This window comes from Macrotis lagotis, chromosome 2, assembly GCF_037893015.1.
Source record: "Macrotis lagotis isolate mMagLag1 chromosome 2, bilby.v1.9.chrom.fasta, whole genome shotgun sequence".
Lineage (NCBI taxonomy): Eukaryota > Metazoa > Chordata > Mammalia > Peramelemorphia > Peramelidae > Macrotis > Macrotis lagotis.
In genome coordinates this window covers 314,681,658-314,703,018 of record NC_133659.1, presented here as the reverse complement: position 1 = coordinate 314,703,018, position 21,361 = coordinate 314,681,658, and the positions used below count along the sequence as shown (strand labels likewise).

The window sequence follows — 21,361 nt, the reverse complement described above, 5'->3', positions numbered from 1 at the left end:
AGAAAGAACTATTAAATTCAAGATAGCCACTGATGGCAAAAATCCTCACTTTATAACAAAGGAAATCACCAAATGATTGTTTTAGGTCTTGGAGGAAAATTTAATAAATGTCTATTTTACAGCACAACCATTTTCCTGACATAATTGATTCAGAGTGTTATCAGTTCATCAATGGCAACCTTCATTTTCAATTACTTGCTCTGAGGGTGATAAAGGAGGCAAACATAATCAACCAGTAAATTAATCAATCAAAGAATGCTGATTGAGGCCTCACTCTAAGCTATGTGCTGTAGGAGAGAAAGTTTGATGAAAAAAATATAGGGTTTGGTGAATAGAACAGGCAAGATAAAATGGAGGGATGACTAAAAATAGAGGGTGATAAGAAGGGGCAGGTTGTTAGAGATAGTGGGGGAAAGATGTAGGAGGTGGGGTAGGGAATGGAGAGAGAAAGAGAGAAAGTGTGGAAGGGAGGGAGGAAATGAAAGAGAGGGGGAGAGAGACAAAAAGGAGAAAAGGAGGTGAAAATAGAGAGGGAGGAAGGGGTGGATACACAGGAAGATAAAGAAAGACAGAGGAGAGAGAGAGAAAGAAGGAGAGAAGAGGAAGAAGAGAGGGAGAGGGGGAAGAAAGGAGAGAGAAAGGAAGAGAAGGAAGATAGATGATAGAGAGATGACAGAGACAAATCGAAGGTGACAACTGAGAAAGTAGAGGGAAGTGGGAAAAAACAGGGGGACAAAGAAACAGGGACTATTGGCCAGTGGCACCACCAAGTCAAGGATCACCACATTCTTATGAGGGATACTTTACCTTGTGCGTTGACCAGTAGCAAAGAAAGTAGCTTTCTGCTATATCTCAGTGACCTGTTGTAGTACTTAGATTTCCCCAAGGTTTCTCTAAAGTTTCTCAAAGTTTCTTTCACATTCAGGGGCACAGATATTAGTCTGTTCGCTTGGTTGATTTCTAAAAAGAAAAAAATGGATTATTAGGCAGGTGGCATACTGACAAATTATTATCAGCCACTTCTATTTCAGATTAGGTGTTTTTCCTCCCCCAAACCAAAACACTCTCTCTGGACACCAGTGATTATTTCAACAATATTCAACAGTGAAACTTACTTTGGTAGATTTTTTTTAGGTTCCTTTTAAAAACTTGAAAAAGTCTTTTGATTCTTATGAAATGCAAATAAGCTCAGATCTCAACAATCTCCTTTATGAAGTCTACTGTTCTTTTCTGACTAATCATAAGAGATGCAACCACCTTTAAAAACAAAACTCAGGTAATCTTTTCAAAGCAAGCAAACCTTGGGGAAGGGGAAGGAATACATGAAGAGATGAAACTTTGTGGACTGACAAGTGTTTTTAAAGGAATAAAAATGATGGCTCTTGGCATATTGAGAATCCAGAAGAAAATAAAGTCAAGAATATAATGATAAGGAGAGTTATGAAAATAATTAACAGTATAAAAGAGGATTTAGGGAGAAATTTTAGGAAAACGGTAGTAAGAAGTCTTTGATGAGGAATTGGCACAGGGAATTGGGAACACTGAGATGGTCTAAGACATCTCCATACTTTGTTAAAATCTCGGCTCCCCATCATTAGAATTGGATCTGACAGGTCAGCATTCACCTTATTTTGCCTGGTTTTGCCATGGTCTGTCAGGAGATCACTTAAGCAGAGGTATGTAGGAAACAGGTTCTTGAGAGTCAAGTGTTACATATTCACTGTGAACATTAACACTTCAGTAAATGTCAACTGGTACAACCACGGCTTGATTTTATTGTCTTTTTTTGATTGCTTATCAAACAACACTTATAAGGAATTAAAGTTAACAGATTAAATATTTAACAAAATAAATGAAATACACTAGAACACAAAGTTAATGTGGAATTTTCTAATATGAAGCCAGCAGGGATTCTCATGTATAGCATTTCTATTTGAGATTGACACCACTGCTATAGATTGAGTGACGGACAAAATGCTAGCAATAATGCTGAATTCATGTGGCTGAGGTGGAGGGGTAGGGGGAAGAGCTGATTGTAAAACATTTATTAGCACACCCCTACTTCCATTCAAAGAATCAATTACACAAATACAGATTGGGAGAAGGCAAGACAAAAAAAGAAGACAAGTCTTGGGTGTTCCACCCACTCAGGACGAATGAAAAGAAGCACAATAGCCAAGAAAGTCAATGTCTTTTTGATTGCATTAAATAAGGTCTAATGTCCAGAATTAGGTGCTTGATTGGCCTATATAGAATCAAAGTCCATGAAAACTACATCTGTAAATATTATGTGCAGTTTTATGTTCTCCAATACCCAATGATCAAAATGGTGGAGATCAAACTATACAAACAGTTAACTAAAGTAATGAAATCATCTAGCCAGGAAGAGAGATGGTGAGGGGGTGAAGCATAAGAGCTGCCCATGGGCTGACATAAAGGGGTTTTTCTGGACCCCAGAAGGCAAACTAAGAGTAATATGTAGAAATTATGGAGAGATATTTAACTTCATGTAAGGTGAGACCTGAAGTCAGAGCCTCATAAAAATGAAACGAGCTCCTCCAGGAGGTGGTGGATTTCTTGTCACTGGAAGCTTCAAGTAAACATTAAATAGGAAGACATTTCAGGTATGGGATAGAAAAGTAGTGTCAAACTCAAATAGAAACAGATGACTATGGACTGCATATTGATTTAGAAAACAATTAATTAAAATTCTCCATGTTTTATTGTATGTTTATTTATTGAGTTTTGTGATCCTTCAACCCAAGACCCCTCTATAATAGATTTTATATAGAATGAAGTAAATTATCTCTGATATTTCCCATTTTTAAAAATAGAATTTTATTTTTCCACAATAACATGTAAAAAATAATTTTGATGATTTCCAACCTTGTCCCAGGAAGACAAATGAGAAAGCTACTATCATCCAGGAGGGAAATGATGAGAACCATGACTAAGATGCTATTAATAGGAATTGAAAGGAAGTTCTAACACTCAATGGAATGAAGAGAATAGGTAAATATGGGGATTATGTAAATTTTTTATTTAAAAAATTATTTAGTGTTTTATTTTTCCCCAGTTATATGTAAAAATAATTTTTAATGGTTTTTAACTGAGAATTCCAAATTCTCTTCCTCCTTCCCCACAACCCCCCATTGAGAAAGCAAACACTTTGATATGTTATAAATGTGTAGTCATGCAAAATATTTCCATAATCGTCATGTAGTTAAAGAAAAAAATAGACCCTCCTACCCTCCCAAAAAAGAAACCTCAAGAAAAATAAAGAAAATTGGAAAAAAAGTCTGTTTCAATCTGTATTCTGAAAACTGTCTGCTGTTTCTCTGGGGATGGATAGCATTCTTCATCAGAAGTCCTTCGGAGTTGTCTTGGATAATTGTGTTGCTGAGAAAAACTAAGTCATTCACAGCTGGTCAAACTACAATATTGCTGTAACTCTGTACACAGTACATTGCACTTTGCAATCAGCTAAATTTGTCTCCCTATTCCACTGTGTCTCCCTAGCTATCTCTTTTCTCTATGTTTTTCTATCTATCTCTATCATCTCTGTATCTTTGTCACACTATTTCATTATTTCCATTTATAATTCCCACTCTATGTCTGTCTGTCTGTCTGTCTGTCTGTCTGTCTGTCTGTCTCTCTCTCTCTCTCTCTCTCTCTCTCTGCTTTTTTCTCCAAGAGTATTATATACATCATTTCTTATAGCAGAATAGCATTCCATCATAATCACAATTTGATAAGTCATTCCTCAACTGATGGGCATCCCCTCAATTTCCAATGCCTTGGCAGAAAGAAAAGAATTCCTATAAATATCCTTGTACATATGGGTTATAGAAAATATTTAGAAATTCTAAAAAAAAAATTTAAGATTTTGAGGTTTCAAGTCCAGGATATTGAGAGAATGGTGGTGTCTCTGACAGAAAAGGGTAAAGTCAATGAAATTACAATCTATGGATGATGATGATTTTATCCATGGTGAATTGGAAGTCAGAAGTACTGGAGCTGATAGGGAGGGTAGGAGAGTAATTCAGAACTAAAGGGTTCAGAGATATGCTAGACCCTCCCTACTTCAGAGAGGAGGGAACTAAGACACACAAAAAAAGTTAGGTGACTTGTCCCATGTCTCACAGTTAGTAACGAGCTAGGATTCAAAACCAGATCTTTGGACTACAAATACAGTGTCCTTGCCTCTAACCCAAAGAGACACTGGAAAAACAGTGGGTCATAAAAATGTCTATAACAAAGACTGGCAATTCCTGTAGAATTAACTATTGGTTTATGAGAGGTAAAGGCTGAGTTTGTTTACAGGAGAGGAAGCATATTATTGCGTGCGCACGCGTGCGCGTGCGCGCGTGTGTGTGTGTGTGTGTGTGTGTGTGTCTGTCTCTCCAGTCTGTCTCTTTCTCTCCCTTTCTTTCTCTCCCTTTCTTTATCTGTTTCTATTTTAATTAGCTCACTATCTCTCTCCCTATCTAAATCTGTTTCCCTTTCTTCTATCTTATCTCTACCCAACTCTATCATAGCTGTATACATATCTATGTCACCTTATGTCTCTTTCTCTCCTCTATCTTTCCATGTCTTTGTTCCTTTCTATCTTTAGCTAGCTCACCAGCTCTCCCTATCTGTCTCCCCTTCCATCTGTATCTCCCTATTTCATTTATCTTTATCCGTTTATATGTCTCTCTTTTTCTCTGATTCTCTGTCTTCTCTCTCTCTCTCTCTCTCTCTCTCTCTCTCTCTCTCTCTCTCTCTCTCTCTCTCTCTCTGTCTTTCTCTCTCATTATTTTACCATATCTGTCTTCCTCTCTGTCTATGTCTGTTTCTATGTCTTTATTCCTCTCTATCATGTAATAAAATGAATACAATCATATGACACAAGCATTTAAAAACCCAGTAACTTTGATCCAGCATTTGCATTACAACTGTGGGGTGAGGAAAACTATAACTATACTCTGGAGTACATTAGAAAACCTTCCTTTTGTATATCCATCTAAAAAAAAAGAGAGAGGCGACACTTCTAAGTGTCAAAAAACTGTCCTTTTTTCTGAAATAAAACCATAAAGAAACCATCCCACTTTTTTCCTTTACTGAAAATGGAGATGACAATATTAACACTACAAGACTGTGCATGGGTTTATTGATTTGTTTTTGGTCCTTGGTTAACTGGTGAGAATTCTAAAAAATATTCCTTTAAGTAATGAGAGATAAATGTCTCTGCATGGAAAATTAAAGCAACTCGGTGAAAATACACTTTTTAGGGGGTTGCCTTATTTGGACACCTCTGCCTCAAGAGACTTCCTGCCTAAGGGAAGCATTTGATGGCAGAGTCAAATGCTAATGGTGCTAGTATATAATAAGTTCATAATAAATGCTCATTGACTTGACTAATGGGGCCATTTTTCCCATCCTAATAAATACATATTAAAGAGAATTGTCCTTTATTGTCTAGTCTATCATTGCTTGACTTGATAACCATTGAAAGTTTCTTTCCTGATTCCACAGGAGATAGATGTTGATTTACCAGAGCACATGGAAGAAATTTTGTGGAACCCATTTTTTGGACATTATATATTAAATTATAGTTTTAGCAAGAGAATATGGTGACAGTCTATGTAGATCATATCTCACACAGCAATATTAATGATACAGAAGTCAGACAAACCATTCCAAAGACATATCTATATCCAAAAACTATTCTAAAAACAGTCACTGACATTCTCTGCAGTTTGAATTGAGATCAGTAAGAATTATTCCTATGCTTCTCATTGCATCAGTAGGGAAACTGAAATCTAAATGCCAGAGACTCCTGAGAGACTAGACCACAAAGAAATAATAGAGGTGAGTAATTTGGGGCTCTCAGCAGCATCCGAAGCTGCAGCCAAAATACTTGTCCATGTCAATCTGAACTGTACAAAGAAATGGAAGAAATTCATCTGCTAAAAGGGGGAACTTTCAACACAGGTGAACAGTAAAACTTAGCAAAGTAAGTAAATATGATCGGTTCCAAAATAAATGGGGGGAAAATGACTCTAGACAAAGTTAAAATAGTTCTAATAGCTTGTTCAGAGAGATCAGGTCTGTCATTTTTGATTCAGAAAAAAATGGTTGTGGGGCAGCTAGGTATTGCAGTAGATAGAGCACCAGTCCTAAACTCAAGAGGACCTGTGTTCAAATCCAGATTCAGACACTTAATAATTACTTAGTTGTGCAAGTGGGCAAGTTACTTAACCCCATTGCCTTGCACAAAAAAAAAAAAAGCAAACAAACAGAAAAAATTGGTTGTTCTTTGCTTCTCCACCCCAGGCAGGAGAGAGGCAAAGAGTATCTATATTATTCTGAATCAAAAATTGTGAGGATGATATCACACTGATCTTAATCTGTGAATTTATTTCTATAAGAAGTCTCACAAATTATAAACTGGGATCACAGTTATAATACATCCAATCACCTTTATTAGAAAAGATTGCATGGAAATATAAAATTCAGCAAAAATGTATATTAATTAAAACTATATTTATGTTTTCATATGCATCATTCATCTTAATGTTGAAAAAGTTTATCTAGGGCATTATTCTATTCAAAATTATTGGAAAAACTCCACCCACTCAAGAGTTGTTTACATCTCTTAATTTTTTTTTTACTCTTGACAAATCTCTGAATAATTCATTTGGATTATCAAGGGACATTTTATAGTTTCAGTGATCACTGACAGCTTTTCCAATCTTCCAAAGTTGTTAATCAGTGAAAATGACCTCTACTTAGCTGTGAGAAGATAAATTCATCCTTCTCTTTATGTTTGAAATATAAATGAAAAAGTCCTTAATTAAGAATGCTTAACCATTTTTTTTAGAAGACTGAATCTCCCTAATAAACATCCTTCCCCAATCGTTTTTACTCAGTTCATAGTCCAGCTTCTACAGAAAGATGCCTTGGAACTACCAGTTACTTACCTTCCTACTTTTTAATCAACCAATTATTGATATGATTTCAATATTGATTTACAGAGCTTTAAAAACCTTCTGGAAGGTGAAAGAAGAAGGGCTTCTTTTTTAACTGCAAGGATCTTATCCTGAAAACTATAGCAGGGCTTAGTGTATAGACAGATTGAAACCTGTAGGGAGGAAGGGCCATTGCTTATATGTACTGTAAGGAATGGAGGGAGAATGGGAGGTATAATACTGAAGGTGTCTGTCACTGCCTTTGGACCAAACTAGATCCTCTGTAAAGGCCTTTTTCTTGGATTTGGTGAGTTGGGATAGAGGGAGATAGGATGGAGACGAGTTGAGAATTAACAGTACAATGAGTGAAGCCTTGGAGACTTAAGTAACTCTGGGACTAGCGTGGGTCTTAGCAAACTCCCCCACTTTGTTCTGAGGGATATCCTTGTACCCAACTACAGCCCTGGAATATAGAATATGGACCTACTATGAGAGGGGCACACCATAGGGGACCTCAGCTACTGGATCTAATCATCCACACTTCTGGGAGATGAGAGCAGCTCTCTGTCAGAACAGGACTCCTGTTTATTTACAGATTTTCTCTCCACATTAAGTTGCTTCGGAACCTACATTGATTGATTGGTCACTCATCTGCCCCATTCAGCTAGCAAGATCTTAATCAAATATTAAATTGGCAGAGAGATGGAAGGATACCTAAAGGTTATCGAACTTAAGTGAGATACCTGAAGCCCACAGAGGTAAAGTATGTTTCAAGTGATATAGTATAGTAATTAGCAGAACTCAGAATTGAACCAAGGTCTTCTGATCTTCTGATTGTGGGAAGCTGGGGGTGCCACAGGACAGAAAAGAAAGGTGTAGAGTCAAGAAGACTCATCTTCTTGAGTTCAATTCTAGCCTCAGACACTTGTGTGACCCTGGGCTAGTCATTTAACTTTGGTTTCTCCAGTTCCCTCATCTGTAAAAGGGAATTGGAGAAGGAAATGGTAAACCCAGATGAGGTCATGATGAATCAAACATGACTGCAAACAACTGAACACCACCATCAACAATAATCTTTTATTCCAAAACTACCTAGTGCATTTCAAATGATCACAGTACAACAAAATGGGACAAACATTTTAGAAAAAGATTCCATGTCTTCTATGGATCATGCCTTTTAGAGAATTTTTTTCTTTCCTAACTGATAGAGAATGTTAAAGGAAGTGTTCCAAACTCTAAATAATTCAAACAATTAACCAAGATTCCTCTGTTATAAAAAATACCAGGTCATAATATTTCTCCAATCCTCTCTAATCCTCTCCACTCCCAAACTCTCTCCCCATTATCTATCATCTTTTTTGTTCCATTGTTAAAGAAAACTGTGGCCCTCTGTCTTTTCAAGACCATCCCCTCTGCTTTTCCCTCTTGATAGCATTCCCTTTCCATCTCATTTAGGAGTTTCCTCTTCAATCAGTCCTTCTGTGTCTCCTTTCTAAAACCCAAACCTGTAAATCAAACAGCTTGGTAGGCATTGGACAGTACCTGCTTGTTTCTACCCAATCCCAACATCAGCATATCCAAAACAGAGCTCATTCTGAAAAGGCATAATGGTAGATGTTGGACTTGGAGTCCAAAGAGAACAATGCTTCTCAGTCTCATCTCAAACACTCACTGATTGTTTAACAAAAAGGAAATCAATTGAACTCTTTGGGCCAAAGACTCCATCTGTAAAATGGTCATAATATCCATAATACTTATCAGGTAAAATCGTTGTAAGAATCCAAATTATGGATGTAAAAGTGCAAACCTTAAAGCATTACACAAATGTCAGCCCATTATTATTCCCCTAAACTTATTTCTCTTTCAATGGCTTTATTGGTGAGGATACCACCCAACTTCCAGTTACTCAGGTTCAAAACTTTGAGGGGTTCTTGATTTGTTTTTCTTTCTTCCACAAACTCCATACCCAATTACAAAATCTTGTTGAGTTTCCCTCTAAAACAACTCTCACATCTATTTCCTATTCTCTCCTCACATGGCCAATTTGGACCCTCACCCCCCTTTTTAGGTTATTGCTAGGCAATAGGGTTAAGTAACTTGCCCAAAGTCATACAACTGCTAAGTATTAAGTATCTGAGACTAATTTGAACTCAAGTTCTCTGACTTCAGGGTTAGTCTCTATCCACTGTGCCACTTAGCTGCCCCCAATACTCAGCCTTTTAACTGGTTTCCCTATTTTTAGACTCTTCATTCTCTAATCCATCTTATACACAGCTGATAAAGTCATCTTCCTAAGGCATGGGTCTGATTATGGCACTGCCCTCTCCAAAAAATTTCAGTAACTCTCTGACTATGGGACAAATTATAAATATCTTTTTTATTTTTTATTTAAGGAAATGGGGTTAAATGACTTGCCCAAGGTCACACAGCTAGATAATTATTGTCTGAGGTCACATTTGAACTTGGGTTCTCCCGACTCCAGGGCTGGTGCTCTATCCACTGCAACACCTGGCTGCCCAAATTATAAATTTCTTAGCCTGGTTTTTCAACCTTTCCAAAACCTGTTATCAACCTACATTTCCAGGCATTTCCCATTGCTTTTCTTCATACTGCTTGTTCTAACCAAACTATTCTAACCATTCCACAGTCTCTCATGTCTGTACCCTTGCCCAGATTGTCCTCTGTTCCTGGAATGTGTTTCCACGTCGATTCCATAAATGAATGAATGAAAGAAAAAAGCTTTTTATTAAATGCTTATTAGGTGGCAAAGCATGATACTAAGTACTAGGGACACAAAGAAAACAGCAAAGATGATCCTTCCTAGGTTATGTGCTCTGACCTCTTGTTAAAGGATAGGTCTGACATAGCAGCTCTTGATTAGTCCCCATGTTTGGGGTTGGGAAGATGGTGTTAGACCCAGCCAGGAGCAACTATCTGCCCACTCTGTGGCCTTTAGGGAAAACAAGCCAAGCAACTAAGGATTAAATCAAGCCAGAGCATTCTTGGCAAAGTGGCTTACTCTTGGCCATATTTCTTTCAGGAGGGAGTGGGCCAGTCTCAGCGGCCGCCTTCTCACCACAGCAGGGGTGGCAAACAACAAGCATATTGTTGAAAAAGTGTTCACACACAATCACAGTATTGTGTGCATGGGTCTCCAGGTTAGCCACTCACAGCTTTTTCTGCCACCACCTACACACACACACACACACACACACACACACATACACACATATAAAATCACACAAGGAGACACACAGACAACTTAAAAAAAAAAACTAAACCTTGCAGCCTGAATTCTCTTTTGCAGGTAGGTTAGTCCTCATCAGTCAAATTTCCCCAGATACTTTCTCTTCTACCTCCCGTGTGTTCTGTTCTGGTTCATATGAAGGCCGAACCTAATTCATATCAGATAATGACCTCTTCCCACTAGGACAGGGTTTGGAAGTGTGGACACTCCTCCCCACTGCCATCATATCTATCTCTGCCATTTTCTCCTGTTTCTTCTACCATAACCTGGATGAGCGGACTTAAAGTCTAGATTTGAAAGCCTCCAGTAATAGGGGGCCTTTCTCATTACCATCCTCGTTCTTTTGAGCAAGCTCCAAGTGTTAGGAAGATTGTGCTTATTTTGAACTGAAATCTGCCTTTCTTTGATTCCTAAGCTCTTCCATCCTCCAGGTCAAGAAAGAAAGTCATGTCCCCCTTGCATGATGATTCTTCAAAGAAATGAAGGCAGAGATTAGCCAGAAAGGGGTCAAAGTCTTTTCCAGATTGATCATCACCACTTTCACTGGATCTTCCATAGGATGGTTATACATCGTGGTGCAAGGAGTGATTTGGAGTAAAACCAAGCATGTTCCACTGACCAAATGTTTTGGGAGAATGTTATTATGAGCTGCATCCTGAGAGGCGGGGGGGGGGGGGGGGGGGGGGGTGTAAATTTGCAGGTGTTTTACCGACAGAGCATTCTCTCTAGCTGGCAGCTCCCAATGAAAATGATGATAATGTCTGAGAATGCAGAGGGTCCAAATGTCAAGACTTCCCAAGCAATGAAAAAGCACTGAAAGATGATCAAGATGGTGATGAGCTGAGATGGCACTAAGGTGTCTCCACCATCTTTGGAGGGAGGACTTGGGAGGGACCATGGGAATGACTAGAAAGGAAGGCCTACCCAGAGGGAAAAGCAGCCCTGTCCTTAAAAGACAGGGCCAACTAAGAATGCCTGGAAGTCAGGGATCACACAATATGGCCAGCTTGGTCTTAAACAAGGAGCTTACCAGACCATCCCACTACCATGCCACATTGTTGACCTGTATTGAAATTGCAGTCACAGAAATCCCTAGGCCTCCTTCATCTTTCACTTGTGCAATTCATGTTTTTTTTTAAATCCATTTGGAACATTTTCTTTTATTCCTATAAAATTAACCCTGTTCCAGTGTGTTAAGATCTTCTCTGTCCCCTGCCAGTCCAAGTGAAGGATAGAATTCTCTAACATCTCACTGGTAACTTCTTAGAATTCTCTAACATCTCACTGGTAACTTCTCACCAGGTTCACCAGTCCCAACACTTTATTTGCAAGAAAACAACCAAAACCTAGTCCATCCACAAGTACTAGCCTAGTTCCCTGGGCTAGGAACCCTTCCCTTGTCTCAATTCCCTTTCTTCCTGAAATAATAGTTGTTGATCTGGTGACATTTAAGAGTTTCTTCAGTCCTACACCCAAATCCTCTTCAGATTTCTTCAGTGCAGAGGGAATGAAAGGAAATCATATTTAAAATCAGGGGTCAATATTACAAAATAGATGACTTCTAAGGTCTTGGAAATCAATGAAGGCCAGAACTGTCTTTGTATCCACAGGATCTAGCGCAACAAAAAAACTACAAAATAAATTCTTTTAAAAAAATTATTTAAGGCAATGGGGTTAAGTGGCTTTTGCAAGGTCATACAGCTAGGCAATTATTAAGTGTCTGAGGTTAGACTGAACTCAGGTCCTCCTGACTCCAAGGACAGAGCGCTATCCACTGCACCACCTAACTTCCCTTCTACAAAATAAATTCTTAATAAATGATTGTTTGCCTGATCTAACCCTTTTTCATTGAAAGGAATTATTCATAAAAAAATAGCTCATGTAGTCTATTGATTATTGAAACTTATACCTCCATCCCCTTCCTAATCTACTGTTTAATTTCTGAGGCAATCCTTGGATTTGAACACACACACAGAAGCAATTCTAGTGCATATACGTGACATCCTTAACCATTACCAGTAGACACATAGAATTCATAATAATTCCAGCTTTTATTCTCATCTAAAATATCCTTTCAATGCCCCTTATTTTCAAATAGTGGAAGGTCCAAACCTTGAGACCCAACTCTGTGAGCAACTAATGAGTTAAAATCAGACATCACTAGTTCTCTAAATGTCCTAATGACATTTGACATAATGACAATGTCAGATGACGACTCTAAGAAAGGGAAACTAGGATTTCCAGGAGAAGCAATCTGTATTAATCATGATAAATAGGGCTACTTGAGAAACCAAGACAGAACCCTTTCTGGGTACCAGCATTGCAAGGTCATTTGCAATTGTTTCCCCCTTCCCCTACACTGAAAGAAAAAAAAAAGCACCAAGGTGTGGTCAATCAACAATCATCCAGTATCTCCTTTCATCCTAGAAATTCAATAAAACTACATTTGCTTTTTTTCCCAAAGAATCCATCTTAATTGAGGTTCATAATAATGTAAATAACAAAACTAATGAGATTAAGACAGATGGGTAAATGCCAAATGGATTATTTTTTAATCAAATAAACCTCTAGAAAAGGATTTTGGAAACTTTTTAATTAGGTAAGATTAAGTTCTAGCAGACTATAGAAGTAATGGAGGAGAAAGGTGAGCCTTATAGGAGAATTAGTAAACAGGGTGTGGGGCTGATAGCCATCCTCACCTGAATGAACTTCAGCCTGCTCAAAATCAATAAAGCCTCCACGGCCCACCGCTTCATTAGGCCGAAAAGCAGGATGGGGCATTACTCCAATGACATTGCGGGGGTTTATCTTTAAAAAAATAATAATAATAATGTTTATTACTTAGTCATCCATTTCTAGTCTTCCTTGAATTTTTCTCTTATTTTCACTTGTCAAAATAAGAAGCAAAACATAATGCTTAATATAGTAGCCAGGATGGCAGCATTCAATCATGATCAACTCTCCCAAACAAATGACAGCATTTTTCATATTCATTTTGTGGAATACAGCTGGAGGAGAGTATTATACAAATTACATGTGGCAATTAGAGTCTAGTTTTCCAATATTGTGTAATTCACTCTCCTAAATTTATCTTATATTATCTAATTTGGAACATTTAAGAGATGCAGGCTACTTTTTTGGTTACTCTGCAATCACAGAACATGTGGGATGGTTCTCCCACCCCACTCGTCATTTAGGACAATTTAGCCCAATTTAAATTTTCCTTGATGATGTTTTTCAGAATTAACTTCCTCTGTGGTTAATTTTGGGGCCATGTACTCTCTACCATCATGATGTCCAAAACCTGGAATCATAAGGATTTTAAACTAGAAATGTGGAGGTGGGGGAAGCATATCAAAATGAGTGTACCATTCCTAAGCACTGGAAACAGAGGTCCCAGTATATATTGCTACAGAAAATGGAATGAGAAGAATGGAACAAATTCACACAGATGTTTTGTGTTTCAAGACACAACACACAATTTTTCTCTTTTTCTCTCTCTTACACTCACACTCCTCACCTTGTCCTCAATCTCATTTTCTATTTTAATGTCTTGGCCACTGAACTTCTTGACTCTCTCCAGAAGCTTTCTCTGAGCATAGACTAACATTGGTGTCACTTGCTCAGTATACCTCTCACTGCCAAGACAAAACAGGAAATTAGAACTGTAGTGGCAAAGAATTTTCACTAACACGGGCCACCTGTATTTCATACTGCAGGTCAACTCTTCATTCAGCATTACTTACTGAGTAATTTCATTGAAATAGAGGGCAATGTGTGCCAGGGTTTCCCATTTTCCCACTCTGTACAATATTTCCAAAGTTTTAAAGATGAAGTCAGAAATGTGCTTCAAGTCAACCAAATTTACATCATCAAAAGGTTCTTCAAATGTCAGATTAAATCCACCATTGTCATCTTCAATGCTCCCATAAGCACTTGGAGTACCAAAATCTTTATTATCATCCAAAATCTGCAAATGACCAACAAGTGGCATATTGAGATCAAACACATGGCGCAAGTCCCAAACTCTCCAGTCTTGATATCCAAGAAGTAATAATGATCTAAATCAATCAATCTAGCCACAACTATTTATTAAGGGCTTATATCCTAGCCAGGCACTGTGCTAAAAGGATACAGAACAAAAACAAAAATGATGTCTGCTCACCAGGAGCTTACATTTTAATGGAGAAGATAACAGTAAAGATAATAATAACATAATCGATAGAATTTACATAGCCCTTTAAAGTTTGTAATGCTTTTTATTATATATTGATACTTTTGATCCTCATGATAACTTTGTGAGTAGATTCTATTGTTATTGTCATTTTATGGACAAGGAAACTGAAGCATAGGGAGATTGAAGGCAACCATCCAGGATCAATCACACATCCAGTAAGTTTCTAAGTCAGAATTCACTAGGTGGTGCAATGGGGTTAAGTGGCTTGCCCAAGGCCACACAGCTAGGTCATTATTAAGCATCTGAGGTCGGATTTGAACCCAGGTACTCCTGACTCCAAGGCCAATACTCTGTCCACTGCGCCACCTAGCCACCCCCAGAATTCAAACTTTTTAACAGTTCCATACTTAATCCATTGCAGTACCTGACTATCTGACTTAACCTTCAAGATAAAGTAGTTAAATAGTGACTTCTTTAAAAAAAAAACTTTCACAGCCCCCCCTTAATGCTAATGTCTCCCCTCTGAGGTTATCTCCAATTTATTTTATTTTATTTATATATATATATTTATAAATCTTAAATTTATATAAATATATAGATAAAAATTCATTTATATCTATAAATATATACTTAAATAAATAATAAAGAATTTATTATGCATATATGCATGTATGTGTTGCTGTTCAGTTGTTTAATCATGTCCAACTCTTCATGACCTCATATACCATAACACGCCAATGCTGTCCATGGGGTTTTCTTGACAAAAATAACGGAGTGGTTTGCCATTTCCTTCCCCAGGATTAAGGCAAACAAAGCTAAGTGACTGGCTCAGGGTCACATAGTAAAGCCAAATTGGGATTTTGATCTTCCTGACTACAGGTCCAGCTTTCTATTCTCTGAGTTTCCATATGTGGCTGACTCCACATAAATGCATATGTGTGTGTGTGTGTGTATATACACATGATATACATATGCATATTTGTATATTATCTACACATGGGGTATCTATAAATATATGTTTATATACATATGCTAGGGATAAAAATAAAGGCAAAAACCCGTATTTATTTTATAGATGTATTTATTTATTATGTATTATTTATACTTACACACAAACAAAGCATACACAAATGTATGAATATTACCTCCTGCAGCAAGGCCCATACTTTTGCTTTGCTTTCTTTCCCTAGCATGTAGCATGGCGTCTGGTGCACAGCAGGGGCCTTTATCAACACTTACTGACATTCCAAGAGAAAATAATAAGTGCATTTGAAAAAACAAAAGCAAAAACAAATCACTACCAACAGAACCCCTCTGACACTTAGTGGCTAGCTGGCCATAGATGAGGCAGAGCTTTTCTGAGCGCCAGGCAACTCTCCAAGGTATCAAAATAAATCGAAAGGGATCCTGGGGGTTGCATATTGGCTTAGAAAACCACTAATTAAGCTCATCTATATTGTACTGTATTTTTATTTATTCATTGAAACATTTCCCAGTTACATTTTAATCTGGTTAGAGCAAGCTTTCAAGTGGGACCCCTCAACTATAGCCAAATGGTAGAGTTTCCATGTTGTCAAAAGTCAGATTCCTAGTATCACCATTATTGTTGTTGTGATGAGGCAGAAGTGACATGCTAGAGAACCGGGTTCTAGTCTTATTTTTGACTTCTATTCGTTGAGTGACTATGGAAATTTTCTAAGATTTTATGTCCTAGAGTTAACACCATTCTGCATTGATGGAGGAATCAGTAACCACAATTGCCATTGCCAAGCAGCCCACAATGTACAGAACTTACAGAACCCCAGGACCAGCAGCCTCATCTCTTAATGTAAATCACCACCCTTCATGCTGACCAACAACCAGGCAACCAGCCGAGTAGCTTACACCCAAGCGTAAGCCCATTTTTGCTCCTGTTGAATTTCACTATTTTTTAATCTACCTTGCCAACAAGACCTTAAGTTACTCTCTGACACCTATCTTTGTCTCCATCATCTGTTCAAGCATTTTTGTAGAGGACCAGCTTCTGTAAGAGTAATTACACAAGTCTTTTCTGATGACCAAGACCATCAGGATAAGCATGTATTCTTGCTCATTAAACAGATTGGTTGGCTCACCAATGAACCCTGACCTAAACATCTGTGGAGCTAAAAGTGTATGGAAAACTTTCTGATAAGGAAGTCCACAGATGTCAAAGGATAAATATAGTAAATATAACCAGGGGAGCCATGAAGTTGGGTTCTGTCTGACTTGTCATGTCGGAGATAAGTTTTGTCCTAAGAGTCTGGATATTGAACGATAAAGTTAAGACATGGTTTTCACAACATTGTGTTGGTGGTTTTCATGACATTTTTTGTCGCCTCTCTTCAATCTGACTCATCAAATGTTCAGGCACACACCAGAGTTGTCGCAAGTGATACATTTTAAGAATTTTAGTTGGTTGAGAAGCTTCTTGTGCACCTACATGGGTTTTTCTATTTGAGATAGTGGCCCTTTGTACTCATTAAAATTGATTATATCTTAAGAATTTCATTCTTTAGAATTCCATTCCTTCTAGGCTATGTTTGTAGAATTCTCCTCCTATAGAATTTTTGATCTGTGGAAAATCTTACCTATCCTTCCTTGAAAACCATTGAAATCTCCTCTACCAAAATCCCAGCGAGCCTATATCACAGACTTCAAGATAGAGTGATCATTTCCTAACAAGATTTCTGATATTTCCCACACCAGCTACCCATTTGATAAATTTAGAGCTGGAAGGGCTTTAAATGAAGGAACTGAATTAGAACTTTGAAGATGAGGAAACTGAGGCTGAAAACGGGTCAGTTATTTGTCTAGTCTCCCAACAGGTACTGGAATGTGAACCCAATTCCTCTGATTGCAGACTCAATGCTGTTCCTCCATATTCCCTATCATTGGGAGAATCAGATTCAGAAGAGAATTGTCCTTGACTGGTTCCTAGACCTTTGGAATGACTAAATTAGCACAAAAGTAAATCAATAATTTGCACTGCTGTCCTGGGCAGAGAGTTACAACAGATAAGTGGATAATTGACTTCTCCTGCCACTTTACCCTATCACACTTCTGTGTCTTATTTGTAATCTTTCCTGAATTTCTCATCCACAACCTCTTTCTCAAGATGGTCTGCAGGATATGATGAGATGACCCCTCTATTTATACCTTGACTGACCCTTATCCAAAATGTGTCCACCATGTTTACTCCCTCTGATCCTTGGATATCTTCACACAAGGAGATCTATTTATATAAATTTACCCTCCCCTGGCTCCCTTTTTATTTTGGCACAAAAAGTCAAGAGTAGATATCACATTCAACTTAGATCAAGGCATACCACAGAAATAATGTAAAGAATAAAAGACTGACCTCTGGGGGGGGGGGGGGAGGGAAGCGAGATTAGGGGGAAAATCGTAAAATTCAAAATAAATAAATAAAAAATTTTAAAAGCCTAATCACCAAGAAATGCACTCCCTTGAAAAGTAAATTTTTTTTGAGAGAGACAGAAAATAGATTTCATTTTGGGGTTTCCTCAAACCTCAACTTTACAATAAAATTTAAATTCAGTACACTAAAAAAATGTCAAGAGTAGAATCCTACCATGTCTCAAGGATAGTTCTGCATCTGTGATAGCCTCCTAGCAGTGGGAGCTCTGGCTTCCTCCATGTCTGCTAGGACAGCTTTGCATAAGTGCATCCTTGTACATAACTGGTACATTAAAACAGCTTCTCAAGTATCTCTTTTGGTAAAAATATCTTCCCTTAGTGATCCTTTCCACTCCAAGAAAGAGTATATTCCCCCATCCCTTATCTTCCCTCCTCACCACCCATTCACTCCATCTACTTAAGTTGACCACTGACCCGACTCATGGACAGAAACTGCTCTCAAATGTTGCCAGTGATTTTCTTAGTCTCCATTCTCTTTGACTTTGCTTTTAAAACCATTGATTATTCCATTTTCATGGGTATTCTTTCCTTCTTTGACATTCTTCTCTCTCCTTTTTCCAATCTTTTCTGTATTCCCTGAGCCTTCTCAGTATTCACTGAGAGTTTAGATTCAGTTTGATTACCTTTAAGCAAGGTTGTCTACTCAAGTTTTATCCAGGGTCCTCTTCTCTCTCTGAAATTTTACTAATTTCCCTGGGTCAAAATATTATCTCCATTCAGACTAGGTTAATTATGACTAGATGAACATATCTAGGTTTAATCTGCTTTTTCTTAAGATGTGGAGATTGGATCTTTCATCTCTCTTATTCTAGATTCACAAGTTCCCTGAGCCATTCATTTCTTGAACCATCAATATTTCTTATATGATCCCTGACAAAAGACTACTGAGTTTCCGTCCATATAATTCCAACGAGTAAATCAGAACCTAACAAAAGGACTTCCTCTAGAGTCAGACAGTTTTAATTATCAGTAAATTCTTTACATGAAACCAAAATTTACCTATTTGTGAATTGCTTAGCCTATTTCCTGGTGCATAATTATTGCTTGTACAATCCCAAAGGATTCATAATGAAAAATGCTATCTGTTTCCAGAGAAAGAACTGGTGGCATCTGAATAGGCTGAAGCATGGTGCTTTTCTTTTGTTTTTTCTTTCTTTCTTGATTAGAGTTTTCTTCCATAAAATGACTAATATGGAAGTATTTTATAAGACTGCACATATATAACCTTTTATCAGATTACTTACTATTTAGCTCAGGGAGGGGGAGAGAAAAAAAGATATAATTTGGAACTCAAAACTTAAAAATATATATAAAAGATATAAAACTCAAAACTTAAAAAAATTTATTTCCCCCCCAACTACATGTTAAAATTGTTTTTACATGCAATTTGGGGGAAAATAAAATATTTTAAAATATTTGGTAGTTGCCCCTTCCCATCTGTTCACTTTTCTCGCATGTGGGTCTCAGTTGTAGTGAGTTTTTAACCTTATCTTCCCTAATACTGGGACTACCAATCCTTTTCAGCTTCCTCTGAGTTTTGCTATATGTCAACCCCACTTTTTATAGAATGTGAGATCCTTGAATGTCTTATTTACTTCTAGTTGTACCCCAAAGCTGGGCACAGAGCCTAGTTCAGATAAAGCATTTCTTAAATGTTTTTTCCATTCATTTGTTCATGGTATAAAAATCAAGACTTCAAATATTTAAAGACAGCAATCCTGTACCCCCTAAAATTTCTCTTCTGTAAACCTGACCTGTAGATTTCTCTGAATTTCCAATTTCTCACACTTGAAGATTCTAAATATATTCCATTCCCTCACCTTCATGTTTTTGTGATGGTTTTTCATCCTCAGTCAACCAACAAGACTGTTTTAAGTGCCTACAACAATTGATGTCTGATACTGCAAGAAAGTTACAGACACAAAGGATGAAATATTCAGTATTCTCAAGGAAATAATACTCTGACAGTAGATATTGCATTTATATTCTATAAGCATATAGAGATTAAATACAAATGAAGACAATGTAGTGAAATATCCACAGTGGCTCCCAAAAGAATAAATTGTAAACTTCTATGCTTGACTTTGTAAGCCTCAAATACTGGATTGCATGTTTATAGGACAGTCTCACTGGACATGACCAACCAACCTATCTATCATTGCTCCTCACAATCAACATTCCATCTACTACCTTGGTTCCTTTATTGTGGCAGTCCCCCATGCCTGGATGCAACCCCTCCTCACTGAATTCTTTTCCCTCAAGGCCCCAAGTTCTTTTATTTTTAATTTTTACTTCTCAATTACACATAAATGAAACTTTTTGAGTTCCAAATTCTTTTCCTCCCTTATTCTCCTCTCTTCTTTTAGAAGACAAGTGATTTGATCTAAATTATACATATGCAGTTATGTAAAATGTTCCCACAATAGCCACTGCTTCTACAAAGCAGTTAGATAGCATTGTGGATAAAACAATGCTCCTTCCACTTAAGAAAATCTGAAATTTCAAATACTTGATAGCTACTTGGCCATGAGCAAGTCATCTAACCTTTGTTTGCCTCAGTTTCCTCATCTGTCAAATGGGGATAATACTAGTTCCTATGTACTAATACTAGTTCTGAGGATCCTATGAAAAAACTTTGTAAACTATTAGTCAGATCTTCTCCCAGGAGGTATTCCAGGAATGTTTGTTTTCTATTCCCATTCCTACTATAAATACTCAGGTCAGTTCCTTCAATACCTTGCAGGTATAGTTCACCCTAGCCATGAGACATGAGCTGATTTGGTGCCTTCTTATCTCTCCCCATTTTTTTTATTCCAAAACCCTCTTAACCACCTTTTCCAATTTGAAGAACCTTTCTGATAAAGGATACAGAAAAGCAAGCTGAAATCATAGCTCTTATTCTTCTTGCCCTTGTAATATCCTTCCTGTGTAAATTATATCATTTCTTGCCTCTCTCTAGGATTGACCCTGACAGAATTCTTGCAGTTTTTGTTAGGCTGTTTGGGTGTTTTTATTCTATTTTTTTTGCTATATGCCCCTGCTTTCATTGAAATGCATTTTTTTATGTGTGAGTGTGCCCTTTTCATTCCTGCGGCACCCACACCTCTCCATCATCTTATCTTTTTTAGATGATCTTCATCTTCTTCCTCATTCAGACACTCCTCCATCCCAATATCCAAACCCTGCTCTGGAGAACCACTGGATCCTTGTGGAGTCTCTGACCACAGGATCATCTTTTCTCTGAACTTTTTGAGATGTGCTCTCCTAAGGTCTTCAGTATGTGATTGACCATGCCCAGGAGTTCCTTTTCAGGTTCTAATGAAGCCTAGTCCCTTTCTTTAAGAATTTTCATTGGTTAGCAGCAGACTAGCAGCTACTCTCCTCACTTCCTCACCCTCTGCTTAGTCACTAAAAAGAGGCATAAAACCATTTTAGTTTTCAAATTTATTATGCTTTCCAATTCTGTGTGTGGATAGAAAGTTCACTGTTTCCTCCAGGTTTGGACTTATTTCAACAAGTGAGAGCAAA

General features: G+C 37.6%; 1 protein-coding gene across 8 annotated transcripts in view; it reads right to left on the bottom strand.

Moving 5' to 3' along the window:
- The window catches only part of CFAP54 (cilia and flagella associated protein 54), a 225,198-nt gene that overhangs the window by 100,953 nt on the left and 102,884 nt on the right, over positions 1-21,361 (bottom strand). For all 8 annotated transcript variants that reach the window (XM_074226630.1, XM_074226635.1, XM_074226629.1 and 5 more), the window contains 4 exons: positions 13,947-14,170; positions 13,721-13,838; positions 12,900-13,008; positions 808-960 (listed from right to left, as the gene is read on the bottom strand). In XM_074226630.1, the coding sequence (XP_074082731.1) occupies positions 808-960; positions 12,900-13,008; positions 13,721-13,838; positions 13,947-14,170 (604 nt within the window). The remainder of the gene's footprint in view (positions 1-807; positions 961-12,899; positions 13,009-13,720; positions 13,839-13,946; positions 14,171-21,361) is intronic.